The sequence below is a fragment of the Chiloscyllium plagiosum genome, chromosome 24, assembly GCF_004010195.1.
Source record: "Chiloscyllium plagiosum isolate BGI_BamShark_2017 chromosome 24, ASM401019v2, whole genome shotgun sequence".
Taxonomy (NCBI): Eukaryota; Metazoa; Chordata; class Chondrichthyes; order Orectolobiformes; family Hemiscylliidae; genus Chiloscyllium; species Chiloscyllium plagiosum.
The window spans coordinates 6,140,502-6,157,242 of record NC_057733.1 but is presented as its reverse complement, the minus strand read 5'-3'; the positions used below and the strand labels follow the sequence as shown (position 1 = coordinate 6,157,242).

Genomic DNA, 16,741 nt, shown 5'->3' with positions numbered 1-16,741 from the left:
TCAACAGAGTCCAGGGGGCCACGTGAAAGACTTGAATTCCCAAACGCTTCCAAAGGAGCTGAGAACACATTCAGGTAGACTAGTGAAAGCCTCACTGCAGTTATCCCTATAAAATAAGTTGAGGTCAGATATTTGGAGGGAGATGTAATATAATATGTTAAGTCTAAGTGCTGATATGACACAGTGTACATCATCTCAGAAATTGGTGCAATGTCGCATGACATGGGTCTAGTGGCAAGGTGAAGCCATAAGAAGATGCTCATTAAAATTGATTTGTTCTGCTTTAAACTGTGTTGGGATCACTGATGCTCATCGTCCTCCAACACAACACTTCCTGGGTGTAGCCCAAGCTAAACCGTACATGACCCACTGGGATGGTGATCCTGACCATGGAAACATTCACATTAAATAATTTCAAGTTGAATCTTGAAGATTTAAAGTGAAGGGGCTTTGAATATTTCCTTTTGGCAACTTGGACCAGAAGATATCGGAGCAGAATTAGACCATTCAGCCCATTGAGTCTGCTCCAACCCCATTCTCCTGCCTTCTCCCCCACACTCTCCTGCAGCAATGAGTTCACCACATTCTGCCCGAAGAAGTTCCTCCTCATCTCAGTTCCAAAATGTCACTTCTTTATTCTGAAGGTGTGAACCTGGGTCCTATCTCTCCTAATAGTGGAAACATCTCCTCCATGTCTACTCTATCCAAGTCTCTCAGTATTCTTTAAGTTTCAATCAACCCCCCCCGCCTCATCCTGCTCAACTCCACTGAGTCCTCAACCGCTCATCATAATTCAAGTCCTTCATTGCCGGGAGAATTCTTGTAAACCTTCTCTGGACTCCGTCTAATGGCAGCAAATCCTTCCTTAGGTATGGGGTCCAAAGCTGCTCACAATAATCCAAATGCAGTCTGACCTGAGACTTATACAGCCTCAGCAGTACATCGCTGCTCTCGTATTCTAGCCCTCTTGAAATGAATTCCAATATTGCATTTGTCTTCCAACTGAACCTGCATGTTAACCTTCACAGAATCCTGAACTAAGACTCTTAAGTCCTTTTGAGCCTCAGATTTCTGAAACCTTTACCGTTTAAATTATAAAATAACTTCCACCTCTATTCTTTGTAACAAAATGGATATCTTCACACTTTCCCCATTTGCCAATTCTTTGCTCACTCTCTGAGTCTGACCAAGTCCTTCTGCTCCCTGCTTCCTCACACTACCTGTCCCTCAACCTAATTTTATGTAATCAGAAAACTTAGCAACAATGCCCACTCTCCTTTGTCCTGATCGTTAATGTATCACGTGAATAGTTGTGGTACCAACACGGACCTCTGCAGAACTCCACTGTTCGCCAGCTGCCATATTGAAAAAGACCCCTTTATCCTCACTCTCTGTCTTCTGCCAGTCAGCTAATTCTCTGTCCATGCCAGTACCTTGCCCCTAACATCTATTTAGCAGCCTCCTGTGTGGCACCTTGTCAAAGACCTTCTGGAAATCCAAATAGATCACAGCTCTCGTCTGTCTAACCTGCTCATTACTTTCCTAATGAATTTTATCAGATTTGTCAATTTGTTCCAATGTGAATTGAAATCCCACAGTGTGGGAACATGCCTGGCAGCATTTGTGGAGAGTCAAAGCAAAGTTAATGTTTTGAGTCCTACAGGTCTTCTTCAAAACTCAGACTGCTGACTCTCTCCAGTATATTCTGGTTTAACGCACAATGGAACAAGCTCCTGAAAGGAAAGAGTTCTATGTCTGTCAACTTAAGTATAGTTTTATATTTCAGATCTCCAGCATTCATAATATTTTATTATTGCACTGAGCGACTGTCCTTGGGGGAGGATTGTATTTCGGAAACAAATGGTGTTCCCTCCCTCAGCAGACACTGTAAACATGGTGTAGCTGCACAACAGCAGCAGAAATATGAGATCATCCAATGCGCTTCCCCTCCCCCGCATCCGATCCTTCCCACAGGATTTCCGCATTTCAGAGTCTCCAAGCCATTTCACAGAAGCTGCCAAGGATCCACAGCATATTGAAAATCCGTGAATCTTCAGTGGGATTGTGCTAGCATCTGGTGTCTCGTACATTAACCGGTGCGACGAGGGAATTCCATCTGTGCTGAAGAGAAAACTATGTTGATTTCTGGCGATAATAATAACTGAATCCCAGTGCTGTTGCAAACAGGGGAGACGAACTCCCTCACAGAGATCAGAAAACAGTCGAGTACACCCACCCCGGGAGCGTTGTGAAGACTTCAGTATTTGTCCAGCCGTCTCTTACTGACCACTGAAACACTTTCACTTTCTTTTATTTCACGGAATCTTGCCGCTTGCTTCCCGTCGCCATGTCTTCTTCAGCCAGAGCCAGCTCCCAGGAGAAATTTGTCTGTGCCCTCTGCCTGGATATGTTCAGTGACCCAGCCACTATACCATGTGGGCACAGTTTCTGCTTGCCATGTATTGCCAGGTACTGGGAGCTGAGCTCTGACACAGGGAAGGCTAACTGCCCTCAATGTCTCCGCACCTTCACTCCCATACCCACACTGCAGAAAAACCTCACTTTATGTGAGATCCTGGAAGACCTCCAGGCCAGTGGTGAGATCTCTTCTGGCTCTCATCCAGCTGGACCGGGGGATGTCACCTGCGATATCTGCACCAAGACCAAAGTGAAAGGCAGGAAAAGTTGCTTGGACTGCCTGCTCACATACTGCGGGCCCCACTTGCAGCCTCATCACCAGGAGGCAGCTCTGAAGGACCATGTCCTTGTTGACCCCATCAAGCATCTCCACACCCAACGAGACTGTGCAGCTCATGGGGAGCCCTTGGACTGGTTCTGTCGGACCGAGGGGGAGAGTATTTGCAGGTTATGTGTTGCGGAACAGCACATAATCCATGATGTGGTGACTGTACCAGAGGAAGTGGCTCAACAACAGGTAAGGCGACCTTTCGAGATGGGAAAGAAATCATTTAGAGTGAGAGATGGCATCCAGAACGGTTTACAGCTCTATTGCGTAGAGTATTTTTTGAAAATTAGCTTTCTTGGACATGATTTCAGCAAAGCTTTTGACAAGGTCCCATTTGGGAAACTGATAAAGACAAGAAAAGCAAGGTCACTTGGCAAGATAAGTCCAAAATTGGTGAACTGAGTGGCGACCGAGAGTGGTGGTAGAAGGCTGTTGTGTGACTGGAGTCTGGTGTGCGGTGACCTACCACAGGGATCAATGCTGGCTCCCTTATTGTTTGTGATATTCATGAACGATGGAGATGAGGATGTGGGAGGAGGAATGACAAGTAAGTTTGTCAATGACACCAAAGATTGGCCAGTGGCTGACAATGACAGGTAGGTGTTCGGCTACAGCAGGATAGAAATGGATTGATCGAATGGGCAGATTACTGGCAGATGGAATGTAACCCTGAAAAGTGTGAGGTCATCTTTGGAAAAGGTGACAAGATGAGGGAGGGCTCAATGAATGACAGGGCACCCGAAAGCTTAGAGGAACAGAGGGAGTATTTTCCCAAAGATCGCTGAACACAATGAGACATATCAATTGGTTGGTTAAGAGGGCATACAGATTATATGAGCAGAGGGGTCATGTTAGAGCCGTATAGGACTTTGGGTGGGTCCCAGTTGGAGTACTGTCTGATCCCACAGAACAGGAAGAACATAATTGCACTGGAGGGGGTTGTGGAGGGAGATTTCCCAGGATAGAGCATGTCAGCGATGAAGAGAGGCTGGATAAGATTAGATTCCCTACAGTGTGGAAACACACCTTTCAGCCCAACAAGTCCACACCGACCCATTTCCCGCAGACTGAGACTATGGGGCAATTTAGCATGGCCAATTCACCTGACCTGCACATTTTTGGACTGTGGGAGGAAACCGGAGCACCCAGAGGAAACCCAAGCAGACATGGGGAGAATGTGCAAACTCCATACAGGCAGTCGCCCGAGGCTGGAATCGAACCCGGGTCTCTGGTGCTGTGAGGCAGCAGTGCTAACCACTTTTGTCAATTCTCCTGCTCCTTGGATACTGTTTGAGTTGCTGTGCTTTTCCAGCAACACACTCTCGACTCTGATCTCCAGCCTCTGCAGTCCTCATTTCCGCCTATTTGATGTATCATGACATTCGAGTCCATGGGCCGAATGGAAAGTGGGAATAATGTAAGTTTAGAGTTGTTAATTGTTGGTGCAGATTTGACGGGACAAAGAACCTCTTCTGTACTGTATAGTTATCTTATTCCTTGATATGACACATCTCTAGGGCAAATACGAGGTAAAAACAATGACTGCAGATGCTGGAAACCCGTTCCCTCCGTGACTACCTGGTCAGGTCCATGCCCCCCTACAACCCACCCTCCCATCCTGGCACCTTCCCCTGCCACCGCAGGAACTGTAAAACCTGCGCCCATACCTCCTCCCTCACCTCTATCCAAGGCCCTAAAGGAGCCTTCCACATCCATCAAAGTTTTACCTGCACATCCACCAATATCATTTAATATATCCGTTAGTCCCGATGCGGTCTCCTCTACCTTAGGGAGACTGGACGCCTCCTCACAGAGCACTTTAGGGAACATCTCCGGGACACCCGCACCAATCAATCACACCGCCCTGTGGCCCAACATTTCAACTCCCCTTCCCACTCTGCCGAGGACATGGAGGTCCTGGGCCTCCTACACCGCCGCTCCCTCACCACCAGACGCCTGGAGGAAAAACGCTTCATCTTCCGCCTCGGAACACTTCAACCCCAGGGCATCAATGTGGACTTCAACAGCTTCCTCATTTCCCCTGAAACGTCGATTTTGCTGCTCCTTGGATGCTGCCTAAACTGCTGTGCTCTTCCAGCACCACTAATCCGGACATCTCCAGGGCAGGAGGGGCTATGTACCCAGACATTCAAACCCACAGATAAAAGGCAAGCAGATGGAGAAGCGGAACAATATGAAACAAAGTCTATAAATTGGGGCGGGGAGATGTGGGGAGAATCTCAGTTATCATTTCAAGTCCAGTAGGAAAATTTTAAGTTTGCACTGGCGCTCCCAAAATTTGAGTGAAAGGATATGGAAGTATTCTTCATTCGAGAAAATAGCGAAACAGATGATTGGGCAAAAGAGAAGTGGGCATTGCTCATATAGAGTACGTTGACAGGTATCGAAACATATGCTTCACTGTTCAGAGGAGGTTTCTCAGGATTATGATAATGTAACAAGGAAGTAAATTGGCTGAATATGAAATAATGCCTGAAACACCCCAGCAGAGGATCTGGAATGTCAGGAAGCCACCTGGGCAAACCTATGTTGAATTCAAGAAGGTTAAACAAAATAATTTTGATGATGGATATGAACATTAGAAACTGAAGCCATGTATGAAGCTCTTAGAGATCATTCTTTCAATGAAATTTAGAATTAACAGAAGTTTTTGCTGCCTTTCAACTCTTGCTATTATGGTGCAGCTGTTCAAACCTCTGGTGCGGCTGCACTTGGAGTATTGTGTCCAGTTCTGGTCACCGCATTACAGGAAGGACGTGGAAGCTTTGGAAAGGGTTCAGAGGAGATTTACTAGGATGTTGCCTGGTATGGAGGGAAGGTCTTATGAGGAAAAGCTGAGGGACTTGAGGCTGTTTTCATTAGAGAGAAGAAGTTTGAGAGGTGACTTAATTGAGACATATAAGATGACCAGAGAGTTAGATAGGGTGGGACAGTGGAGAGCCTTTTTCCTCGAATGGTGATAGATAGCATGAGGGGACTTGGCTTTAAATTGAGGGGTGATAGATATAGGACAGATATCAGAGGTAGTTCTTTACTCAGAGAGTAGTAGGGATGTGGAACAGTCTCTCTGCAACAGGAGTAGACTCGCCAAATTTAAGAGCATTTAAATGGTCATTGGATAGGCATGTGGATTAAAATGGAATAGTGCAGGGTAGATAGGCTTCAGATTGGTTTCACAAGTTGGTGCAACATCGAGGGCTGAAGGGCCAGTACTGAGCTGTAATGTTCTATGTTCTATGTTCATGAAGTCTGACCTATGCCAAGGCATGAGAGTCAGATCAAAATGTCTGATTGTGGGTCATGCACTGATGTTGTAAATTCTTCGTTAACTGCATGTGGTTTTCTTATAGGAACTGATTCTGCGTAACTCATCAACTCTGAAACAACAGCTGCAAAAGACATTGGCAGAGATCAGTGACCTGCAGGTGAATGTCGATTCAGTCAAGGTAAGCTCTTTGTGCTGTGAAGTTGTCAGTCATGACCTCAGACAGATCAAGAGCTTTAAAGCTCATCTCCCCTTGATTCTCACCATCTGTCTGCAAACAGATTGTGATCTGATTTTTTTCCCCTGTTTTGGACAGTGGAGATGTATTCTCTTTGTGAGCTCTGAGTTTGCAGGAATTGCCATAGCACTGTTAAAACCAGAAGTAGGATTTAACTCACAGACTCTTTGACATGGAGGGGATGCTTTGCGGTGCATGTAATTGTCATTCTTTTATTACACTGTAATTTGTGTGGTTTGCACTTCTTATGCACTTTATGCCGTGTATGATTGTGTAGTTTGTGCTGTCCATGTGTACCCTCGGTCCTGGAGGAACGCTGTCTCGTTTTTCCTACATCAGTTGTGTATGCTGGAAATAACAAGTAAAAGCTACTCTATCCTATATCCACGGACTGATAAAAGCTGAAAAAGGAGATGATTGTAATCAGTAACAACCTCTATGACAAAGCAACTAACAGAGGAAAAACAGTTTAACAATGGCTTTGCTTTAAAGATGGAATCCAAAAGACCAAAATTGGAAATCTGGATTTCCTTTGTTGGGGATGGTAGGATTAGCCTGAGTTGGTGACAATTTCCTCTCTTTGATAAGCCTTATGAAGGTACTTCTGAGTTGTAACTTCTGCTGAAATGCGACTTCTACTTCATTTGATGCAGGTTTGATTTGCGGAGCAGATATCCAGGTTGTGGCAGTTTGTCAAAGGCCAAAGGCTTTGTCTTTGCAGACTGGAGTTAGGGTGTTGATATTCACTGACCTCTTTACCATCTACTGCTTCAAACGTCATAAATTCAAAAAAACAGTCGGGTTTAATATTTCAGAGTCATGCGACCAAGTGCAGCTGGGTCCTCATAAAAAACCCTCAAAATAAGGATTGCATTGCAGATAGCTGGCTGTCTATGGCCCATTCTAGGGGTTAAGCTGCAAGTCATTAATATATCTCACAAAATGGATCAAACTTGCAATTGTATTGGAACAAACGTCTCTGTACATACAAAAGTATGAACTAGGAACTGAAGTATGTGGTTTGGTTCATCAAGGCTGCTCCGATACGCAAAAAGAACATGGCTGACCTGTTTGTGTTTTGAATTATACATTCCCATTTATCCTCCCAATGACCTTTGCTTCACTTGTTGAACAGGAATCTATCCCCACCTTCACCATGTTCTGAGGTAGAGAATGCAGTTACATCACTCAGAGTTTTACTTGCATACTCATTAAACTATATCTCCACAAAATATTTCAATTGTCTTACTCCATCATTGCCATGCCAACAACTGCTAAGACCCTCAAATCTGGAAGTGACTCTCTGCCTCTTTATCACTTTCGCTCTCGCCCTCACAGTTCCTGCCTGCCTTGGAGTGAAATTCGATTTGAGGACACTGTTGCAAACGGCTTTAGACTGCTTCCCAGTATTAAGAGTGCTACGTAAGCACAGACTATTATTGCTGAACACCTTAGGGGAGGCAATGATGTAATGGTATTATCACTGGACTGTTAATCCAGAGAGGAGAGAGTGTGGTGCTGGAAAAGCACAGCAGGTCAGGCAGCATCCAAGGAGCAGGAGAGTCAGTGTTTCAGGCATAAGCCCTTCATCAGGAATAAGCCAGAATTTTAATCCAGAGACCCAGATAATGATCTGGAGATCTGGGTTTGAGTCGTGCCACAGCTGATGGTAGAATTTGAATTCAATATGTATCTGGAATTAAGAGTTTAATGATAACCATGTACCCCTTGCTGATTGTCAGGAAACCCCATCCAGTTCACTATGTCCTACATGTGACTCCAGACCCACAGCAGTATGGTTGACTCTTAACTGCCCTTTTGGAAATTAGTGATGCACAGTAAATGCTGGCCTAGCCAGTCGTGCCCTCATCCTGTGAATGAATAAGACACAACCTCAATAAGTTAACTGTTTAATCTTCTATATTAACCCAGTCTGCGTAGTCTGCCCTGAAGCAGAGCAATAACTGACTTCCTCTGCTGTTAACAGAATTCCTCACAGGAGGTGAGAACTGAGATCACCCAGAAATTCACAGCCATGGTCAAACTCATCGAAGAAGCCCACAAAGAAGCGATTGTGCTGATTAATAACGATGAGCAAGTGACACTGGGCCAAGCCAAGACTATGAGGGCCCAGCTGCAGCAGAGGTGTACTGAGCTCACTGCTCGTGAAGACCAACTGAGAACGCTGCTGAAGATCAATGACAACCTGATATTTCTGCAGGTAAAAACTATTTACACTCTTATAATAGAAATATTACAAATAATTTCTTATTTATAACAGCAAGGAAACGTGCACGATAACTCATATTCTTGTACTGAAGGCTGCAGTTAAGAGCTAGTTTCACTTGTGTCAGCTTCTGGCTGTGTTGTTTGTTCACTTGGGGTTTCTGTAAATTGTATTGGCTGTCCTGGGGCAGGACAGCATTATTAATAATGACCAGATTGTCATCAGGGAGATGAGAGGTGGGGGATGGGAAATCTGTGATTCCATTTCCACCCTGAAGGAGCCACATTGTCATCTCCATGGAGACCAGCAACATTTTGGCTTAAAATCTAAAAACCCAACATTTACGAAAACAGCGAAGCCTTGAAGTTCCAGATTAAATGAAAACAATTTAAATCACACAAAAAAATAGCAATAGTAATAAAGGCACACTTTCTTAAGACAAATGATTTAATTTGATTTGATTTATTGTTATCACATGTACCTAATCACAGTGAAAAGTTTTGCGTTAAGTCTAGGCAGATCATCGCAAACAAGGCCATATGGATGATAGGGTATTTAGACAGAATGAGGCATACAGGAGATGTGCAAAAGCAAGATTAACATTACATGTGAAATTTGAGAGGTCCATTCAGCAGGCTAACAATGGCAGCAAAAAAGCTGTTCTTTAAACTGGTTGGTATGAGTGTTTAAGCTTATATATCATCTCTCTAATGGAAGAAACTGGAGAGATTATTGCCAAGCTGGGAGAGAGAGTGGTTTGTGTGTGGAATGAACTTCCAGAGGAAGTGGTGGCCGAGGATTCAGTTACAATGTTTAAAAGAAATTTGGATAAGTACATGAATAGGAAACATTTCGAGGGATATGGGCCAAGTGCAGGCAGTTGGGAAGAATTTGTTTGGGATTATGGTTGATATGGACGAGTTGGACTGAAGGGCCTATTCCTGTGCTGTATGATGGTGTGATTCTATAATAAAAATACATTGAACTCAGTTCCTTATAATCTTTCTTCACCCATTTTACTTCCACACCATTTGAGGTACTTCCAAATAACTGAAATCAGATACATATCAAAAATTGAAAAATTAAGCACTTGATTTGAGTTATGAGGTTTGCACATGGGGGGCAAGATTTCTTGTGCCTCTTGTTTATGTGCAAGGATGGCCTTTTAATTCTCCTCCAAATATCCTCTGATTTCAGATTCCCAATTCAATATAAATGTCTCTTGGGTCTTATATATAGCACCTCAGATCTGAGCTCCAATATTCCTTAGCTCTGGAGATTTAGAACCCAAACATTCTCCCATCACCTGGCTACAAGAAATTGTGTTAGTTAGAGATGCGCACCAAATGCTGACTTAACTAGTGATGCCCACATCTCTGACTGAATAGGTAAAAATCGCATTATCAGGAATCTTTTGAGAAGTTATATTCTTCAAAGCACAGCATCAGAAAAATTAACTGAACTCTGTTGAGGAGCCATGTTTTCTCTTTTGCAGTTTACTCATTTTCAATCTTAAAAACAAAACTGAGCGAACATATAATGGGACTTCCTCACAATACGTAATTGTTTTATGCAGATCATTTTTTCTCTATTGTTTATCTTCCAGGCAACCTGGTCACATGATCATTTCCACCTGGAAGCCAGGTGACTTCACATGCATCACTTTCATGAAAATTATACTTCCTAAAGGATCTTCAAACCAAAATAGAAGATTGGTATTTATTCTAAGCATGTGCTCCTTCATGCCCACTCACCAAGTATGTACTAACTACACAATCAATGTGCTGTGAAATAGCACTGAGAAATATTTGAAATGCTCAAGTAATTTAAAAAAAAGCAGCCATTCAAAATCTCCCCTCTTACCCTCTCATAAACCTGTCAATCAAACACAGGCATCAAAAGTCCCTTTGAAGAAATTTTAAATCCATTTCACACTTTAGAGTCATTGAGTTATCGAGATGTACAGCAGGGAAGAAGCTGTTCTTGAACCTGTTAATCTGAGTGTTTAAGCTTCTGTATCTTCTGCCTGATGGAAGAAATTGGAGAGAGTATTGCCAGGGTGGGAGGGAGAGTGGTTTGGGTGTGGAATGAACTTCCAGAGGAAGTGGTAGGTGAGTGTTGTTGGAGCTACACTCATCCAGGCATGAAAAGTCCTTTCCAATACACTCCTGACCTGTGTCTTGTAGATGGTGGAAGCACTTTGGGCAGAAGGAAGGTGACTTACTCACTGTAGAATTTCCAGTCTTCATTCTGCCTCACACCCACAGTTTTATATAACAGGTCCAAATCAGTTTCTGGTCAACAGTAAGACCCAGGATGTTGGTAGTGGATTCATGGATTGTAATGCCATTGAATATCAAAGGCAGATAGTTGCACTGTCTCTTTTTGGACAAGATCATTGCCTGGCACCTGTGTAGTATAAATGTGACTTACACATATCAGCCCAAGCCTAGATATTGTCCAGATCTTATTGCATTTGAACAAGGACTGTTTCAGTATCTGAGGAGTCATGAACATTATGCAATCTTCGGCAAACATCCCCCACTTCTGACCTTATGGCAGAGGGAAGGTCACTGATTTGATTTGATTCATTTATTGTCTCATGTACCTTGTTACAAAGTACAGTGAGAAGTGTTGTACAATGTCACCACTCTCCAGTGCCAACTTAGAACACAAAAAAAGAAACCAAAACGTAGAATGTAAAGGCAGAAGAATGAAGAAATAAAGCAAAAGTGTTCAACTTTACCGTCTTATTTAGCACTCCGTCATGGGCCGTGGGACTGGTGGCCAGGCATGGATCCCCTTCTCCGTGCCAACATCGTTGGAATGAAAGTTGCTACTCTTCGCCACCATCTTACCTCCACCGATGCCCGTGCCACGGTGAGTCCTCACTGGATCTCGCCAATGCAGATGCCTCCAATGCCGCTGGGGGTACCTCACTCGCCATGCGTCCATTTTGGGCCCACCTCACCGATGTCGCCGTTGCTGATGCTGCTTCATTGATGAAGCAGCTAAAGCTGGTCAGGCCTTTGGTACTGCCCTGAGCAACTCCTGCAGAAACGTTCTGGAGCGGAGATGATTCATTTCCAACAACCATAAACATCTTTGCTTGTGCTAGTTATGTTTTCAACCAAAGAAGAGATTTGCCCAGGATGCCCCTACACCCCAGTTGTACTCCCTTTCCTTCATGCTACAGACTGTCAAATTGGGGGTCAGTTAACTGGTCAGTCAGTTGGCAATGAAGAGTCACACCAACAGTGCGGGTTTAATTTCTGCACCGACCAAGGGTACAGTAAAGGTGCCAGTTTCTTAACCTCACAAGAGGTGTAGTGCCCCCCAAATTAAACTCAAAACCAGTTGTCTCTCTGCCCCTAATGAGAGAGCTGCAGTATGGCCCTTGAAGATTTACTTACTCCTCTTACTTACATTCTATTGAATGATGCCTTGATGTCAAAGGTAGCCATCCTCATTTCACCTGCTCTGCTCATGTTTAAACCAATGCTGTAATGAGATCAGGAGATCGATGGCCCTGGGCAGAACCCAAACTGTGTGTCAGTGAGCAGATTATTGCTGAAAAAGTGCCATCTGATAGCAGTGTTAATGCATCACTTTACCATTGATCAAAAGTAGAATAATGGGGTGGGCGGAGAGGCTGAGTTGTATTTGTCCTGTTTCATTGTGTACAGGATTTTTCACATGGTTGGGTAGATGTTAGTGTTGTGGATGAACTGGGACAGTTTGGCTAGGGATGGAACCGGTTATGGAACGCCAATCTTCAGTACTAATGCTGGAATGTTGTCAGGACCTGTAATCTTTACAGTTCCCAAACCATTTCTTGATATCACATGGATTGAGCTGAACTTGCTGAGGACTGGAACCTGTGTTACTAGGGACGACTAGAAGAGGCTGAGATGAAACACGCACTTGGACCATCTGCCTGAAGATGGATATGTATATTTCAGTCTTATTATTTGCAATAATGTGCTGGTATCCTCCATTCTTGAGAACAGGGATATTTGCGATTTTTGATATTTTGTTCACAACTGATGTTGTAGGACACCAGTTAGACCTGATTCACTGGTTGTCGGGAAGTTTGTACATTTCCTTGCCTCGTGACATCTGCCCATTTGTTCTGCCTGCTCCTGTGATGCAGGGACTAGATGACCTCATTATGAAAGGTAGGCCGGACTCCAAGGGAGATAAATGGACCCAACCTGGCAGGGTTTGGTTACAAGGTTTTTGAAGGGGAGTGCCAGCTTTATTTCACTGTCAGCACAAAAGTCATTCAGCCATAGAGTCATACAGTCCTACAGCACCAAAACAGTTCCTTCAGTCTAACTACTCCACACCAACCATATCTGCTACTAAACCACCCCTGCTTGCATTTGGCCCATATCCCTCCAAACTCTTCCTAGTCATGTACTTATCCAAATGTCTTTTAAACATTGCAACTGTACCTACATCCAACACTTCCTCTGGGAGGTCATTCCACACACGAACCATTCTCAGAGTAAAAAGGTTGCCCCCATGTCCTTTTTAAATCTTTCTCCTTATAAAAATGCCCCTTAGTTTTGTAATCCCCCACCCTGGGGAAAAGACCTTTGCCATTCCCCTCATGATTTTATAAACCTCTATAAGGTCTCCTCTCAGCCTCGATGTTCCAGTGTAAAATGTTCCACCCTATCCAGACTTTCCTTATAACTCAAACTCTCCATTGCTGGTAACATTTGGGTAAATCTTTTCTGAACCCTCTCCAGCTGAATAATATCCTTCCTATAACAGGGTGACCAGAACTGCACACAGTGCTCCAGAAGAGGCCTCACCAATCTCCTGTACAGCCTCAATATATCATCCCAACTCCTATACTCAAAGGTCGGAACGATTATGGCAAGCATGAGAAATGCTTTCTTAAACACCCTATCGACATGTGACACAAACGTCATAGAATTATGGACCTGAACCCATGGGTCTTTCTGTCCTACAGCACTACCCACGGCCCTACCATTAATGGTATAAGTCTTGCCCTGCTTGTTTTACCAAAATGCAATGCCTCACATTGTCAGAGTAATTTTTCAATGTCTGTGCCGACTTGCATTAAGATTAAAATATTATTCAAGGGAAATATTTAATGGCTATTCTTTTATTTAACTCACGTGAATTAGAAAAACCAGCCAGTGGTATTATGTGACTCATTGGTTCTGCACATGTCGATACTGAGTTGGGGGGTCATGGGGGGATCGTGGAGGTGGGGGAGGGTGGTTTAGTGAGAGTTCGAGGGCTTAATGGCCATGAACAGGGTCTATGCCCTAGTGAACACAAATGGGCTTTCTAACCTGCTGTCCTCCATTGCCACACTGGCCTGCTTTGGGGATGAGTGCACTGTCGCCCCCTGACACCCAGAGACCAAATACTGGGCGAGCAAGAAGTCAGGAACGTGGCATTGGGAAGTGACCCAACTCACAGATCCCAATGTCCAAGGTGATAGACAAATATTTTCAAAAACCAACTGCCAGAACTGTGTGAATTTAAACACAAAGGCGATCCAGGAATAAGAAAATTTGGTGTGTTTGATCTGAATGGTTGGGTTCCTTAAGTATTTTCTGATAAATAAACCATGTGTGTTGAAATGTTCTCTAAGAGTGAAATGTCCAGAGTGGAACTTGGATATTAGTACACAGCACTTAGTTATTTCTGTTTTAGTACAATGTCTGCAATTAGAGAAACCACCAGAAAATAGAATTATAATGAGAAATGTCACATTTTTAATTCTCTTCCACTCTGAGTATGTCGTGCAGTTCATTAATGAAGTTTAGGGCCGTGTTGGCTGCAAATCCTACCTAATCAGGCTCTGTCCATGAGTCCAGGGCCACATTAGGTGCATGACTCAATGTCCTGAGGGTATTCAAGATGAACTAGCGTGGCTCAATTCCTGCAAAGAAGCAAAGAGAGAAACACAGTGCGACCAGTGTGTAAAGTTCACAAATCAAACTTCAGCCAATGGTGGGTTGTATTTTCAGAACTTTAAGTAATTCATTGTGCTTTACTCCTCAATAGGAATCCAGTTGTGTAAAAACAAGAGCCCAGCCTCTGGAGTCCCCACAATTCCAACAAACAGATGCACAGTCCACAATGGCTTGTGTCAAAGTCTCTGTCAATGATCTTGCCACATCGATTAAACAGCAAGTGATCTCATTTTGCAAGCAAATCCAAGACAAGCAAAATATTGGTTAGTAATTTTAGACTTCTCAAAAGTCAGTAATGCATTTTTGCTTTGAAGTATTATTTTTCCAGCAACATGCTCTGGGTGTTGTCAATGAGTGTCCCAGCAGCAAATACACAGATTCCCTTGTGTCTCTGCTGAGTTAGGCTTGACCACCAGCATTAGGAAGATGAACTGAAGGGATTCTATGCCATATAGAATGTCACAAGTCCACAATGCGATGTTTCACATATCTAATCTCTGGGATCAACGGCAGTCTGTTATTTGATGTCAGCACGATCACACCACTAAGCCTGGATCTGTGATGTTCAGCAGCACGTGGGACAACTGCAACCTGATCGAACCCCAAACTTCCAGCCCACTAAGTTTGCGCCCTCAGTCGATGTAGGTCACATGTTTTTAGCACCTGGGGTAGCCATCTAAGACGGGTCTTTAAATTCAACCATTGACTAACGCAGGGGCCTAACACTGAATTAGGACCTAACTGTCTAGACGTTGGGCTGATTTCTACAATGGTTTCCAGGTGGGGATAAAATGGTAAGTATATTTATGTAGACTTTGAAATACACGTGGAACGCTCATGCATGTGGTCAGTTCTCCCATGGTCCTCCTTGTGGCCATGACCCTAGCCCTTGTCCCCTAATCACAGCAGGTTTCTGAGGGCCTGAATGACTAGTTTTGAAGATAGCCATACAGTAGGGGCATTGTGCTAGATCACTGAACTGATGCTAACTTTCTCTCTGGTTCCAGGAAGAACCTGTTCTGAGACCAAGCAGATCAGGCCGGGTGAGTATTTCCATCTGGGAGTCAACTCAACTATTGGAGCACTCTGTTTGTGGATATATCGCTCCCTTTATCTGTCATTATTAAGATGCTAAATAAAACAAACCAAACAATGTGACTTATTGAAAGAATTGTGAAAATGTAGTTTACATCTTCATTCATTTTGTTCACCATTTGTTTTGTACAGCTAATCCAAAGAAAGTCATGATCAAGAAAGGTTTGCAATGTTGTAAGTATTCAGACAGTGCACTGTTTTCCCCAGTGCTGATTCACGGCTCTATTTATAATGTGTTGAAGAGGGATTTCTATTTGTTGATTTCATCAGGGCCAGGGAGCCCCAGCATGAATTTCCCTCAATATCTTCCCTTCTTGTCACACACACATAGACACACACACAGACTCACACATAGACATACACATAGACACACACACAGACTCACACATAGACATGCACATAGACACACACATAGACTCACACATAGACATACACATAGACACACACACAGACACACACATAGACATACACACAGACACACAGGAAAGAGAAGATATATTTTATTGGAAGAGATGACTGTCAGGACTGTGAATAGTGTTCCGAGCGTGGTCCAACAACATCCCATTTACAGGTGTTGTTGGAAAATGCCCAGTTTAGTTCAAAGCTATGAAAGGATATCAGAGTGGGGAATGGAGACCTGTGGAACTGTACCCGATGGAGGAAAGGAGTAGGAGAGCAGCAATTGCATTGAGAGGGTTGAATAGCTTTGTTCAATGTGGACCCACAGACCTCTTCCAATTGGCACATGCACAGAGCTGGCAAACGTGAGGGTGGGGAGGTTGCATATCGCCATGGGGTGAATTCCAAAGCTAACCAGTAACCGGGTTGCCATAGCAATTTGATACGAGCGTTGGAAGTGATTAGGGCTCAGAGGCAATGCAGCAGTGGACCTAAGAAAACACATCCAGGTCGGGCCAATTGTTCCAATCCAACATGGCCAAAGGAGGAAGGCCTTCACCAGGCCTAACATAACATGAAGTTCAGGAGAGGTAGACATCGGAAAATCCTTTCCCATTAACTCACAATGCAGGGCCCAGGAGACTCTGGCTCAAGATTCTAGGCAAGACACACAAAGAGATTTTTTCTTTGTGGTGATGTCCCACTATCAGCTCCAACAGTGCCTATTCCCTCAGCGCCGACCCTCCAACAGTGTGACACTCCCTCAGCATTGTCCCTCTGACAGTGC

The 16,741-nt window shown here is 43.9% G+C and overlaps 1 protein-coding gene across 1 annotated transcript in view; it reads left to right on the top strand.

Annotated features, from left to right (window-relative positions):
- The first annotated feature begins 1,904 nt into the window (after nt 1-1,904).
- Nucleotides 1,905-16,741, top strand: part of LOC122562002 (E3 ubiquitin/ISG15 ligase TRIM25-like) — a 20,916-nt gene continuing 6,079 nt past the window's right edge. The window contains exons 1-6 of the mRNA XM_043714370.1: nt 1,905-2,935; nt 6,118-6,213; nt 8,258-8,491; nt 14,552-14,723; nt 15,468-15,503; nt 15,688-15,729. Of these exons, the coding sequence (XP_043570305.1) occupies nt 2,348-2,935; nt 6,118-6,213; nt 8,258-8,491; nt 14,552-14,723; nt 15,468-15,503; nt 15,688-15,729 (1,168 nt within the window). The 5' untranslated portion in view covers nt 1,905-2,347. The remainder of the gene's footprint in view (nt 2,936-6,117; nt 6,214-8,257; nt 8,492-14,551; nt 14,724-15,467; nt 15,504-15,687; nt 15,730-16,741) is intronic.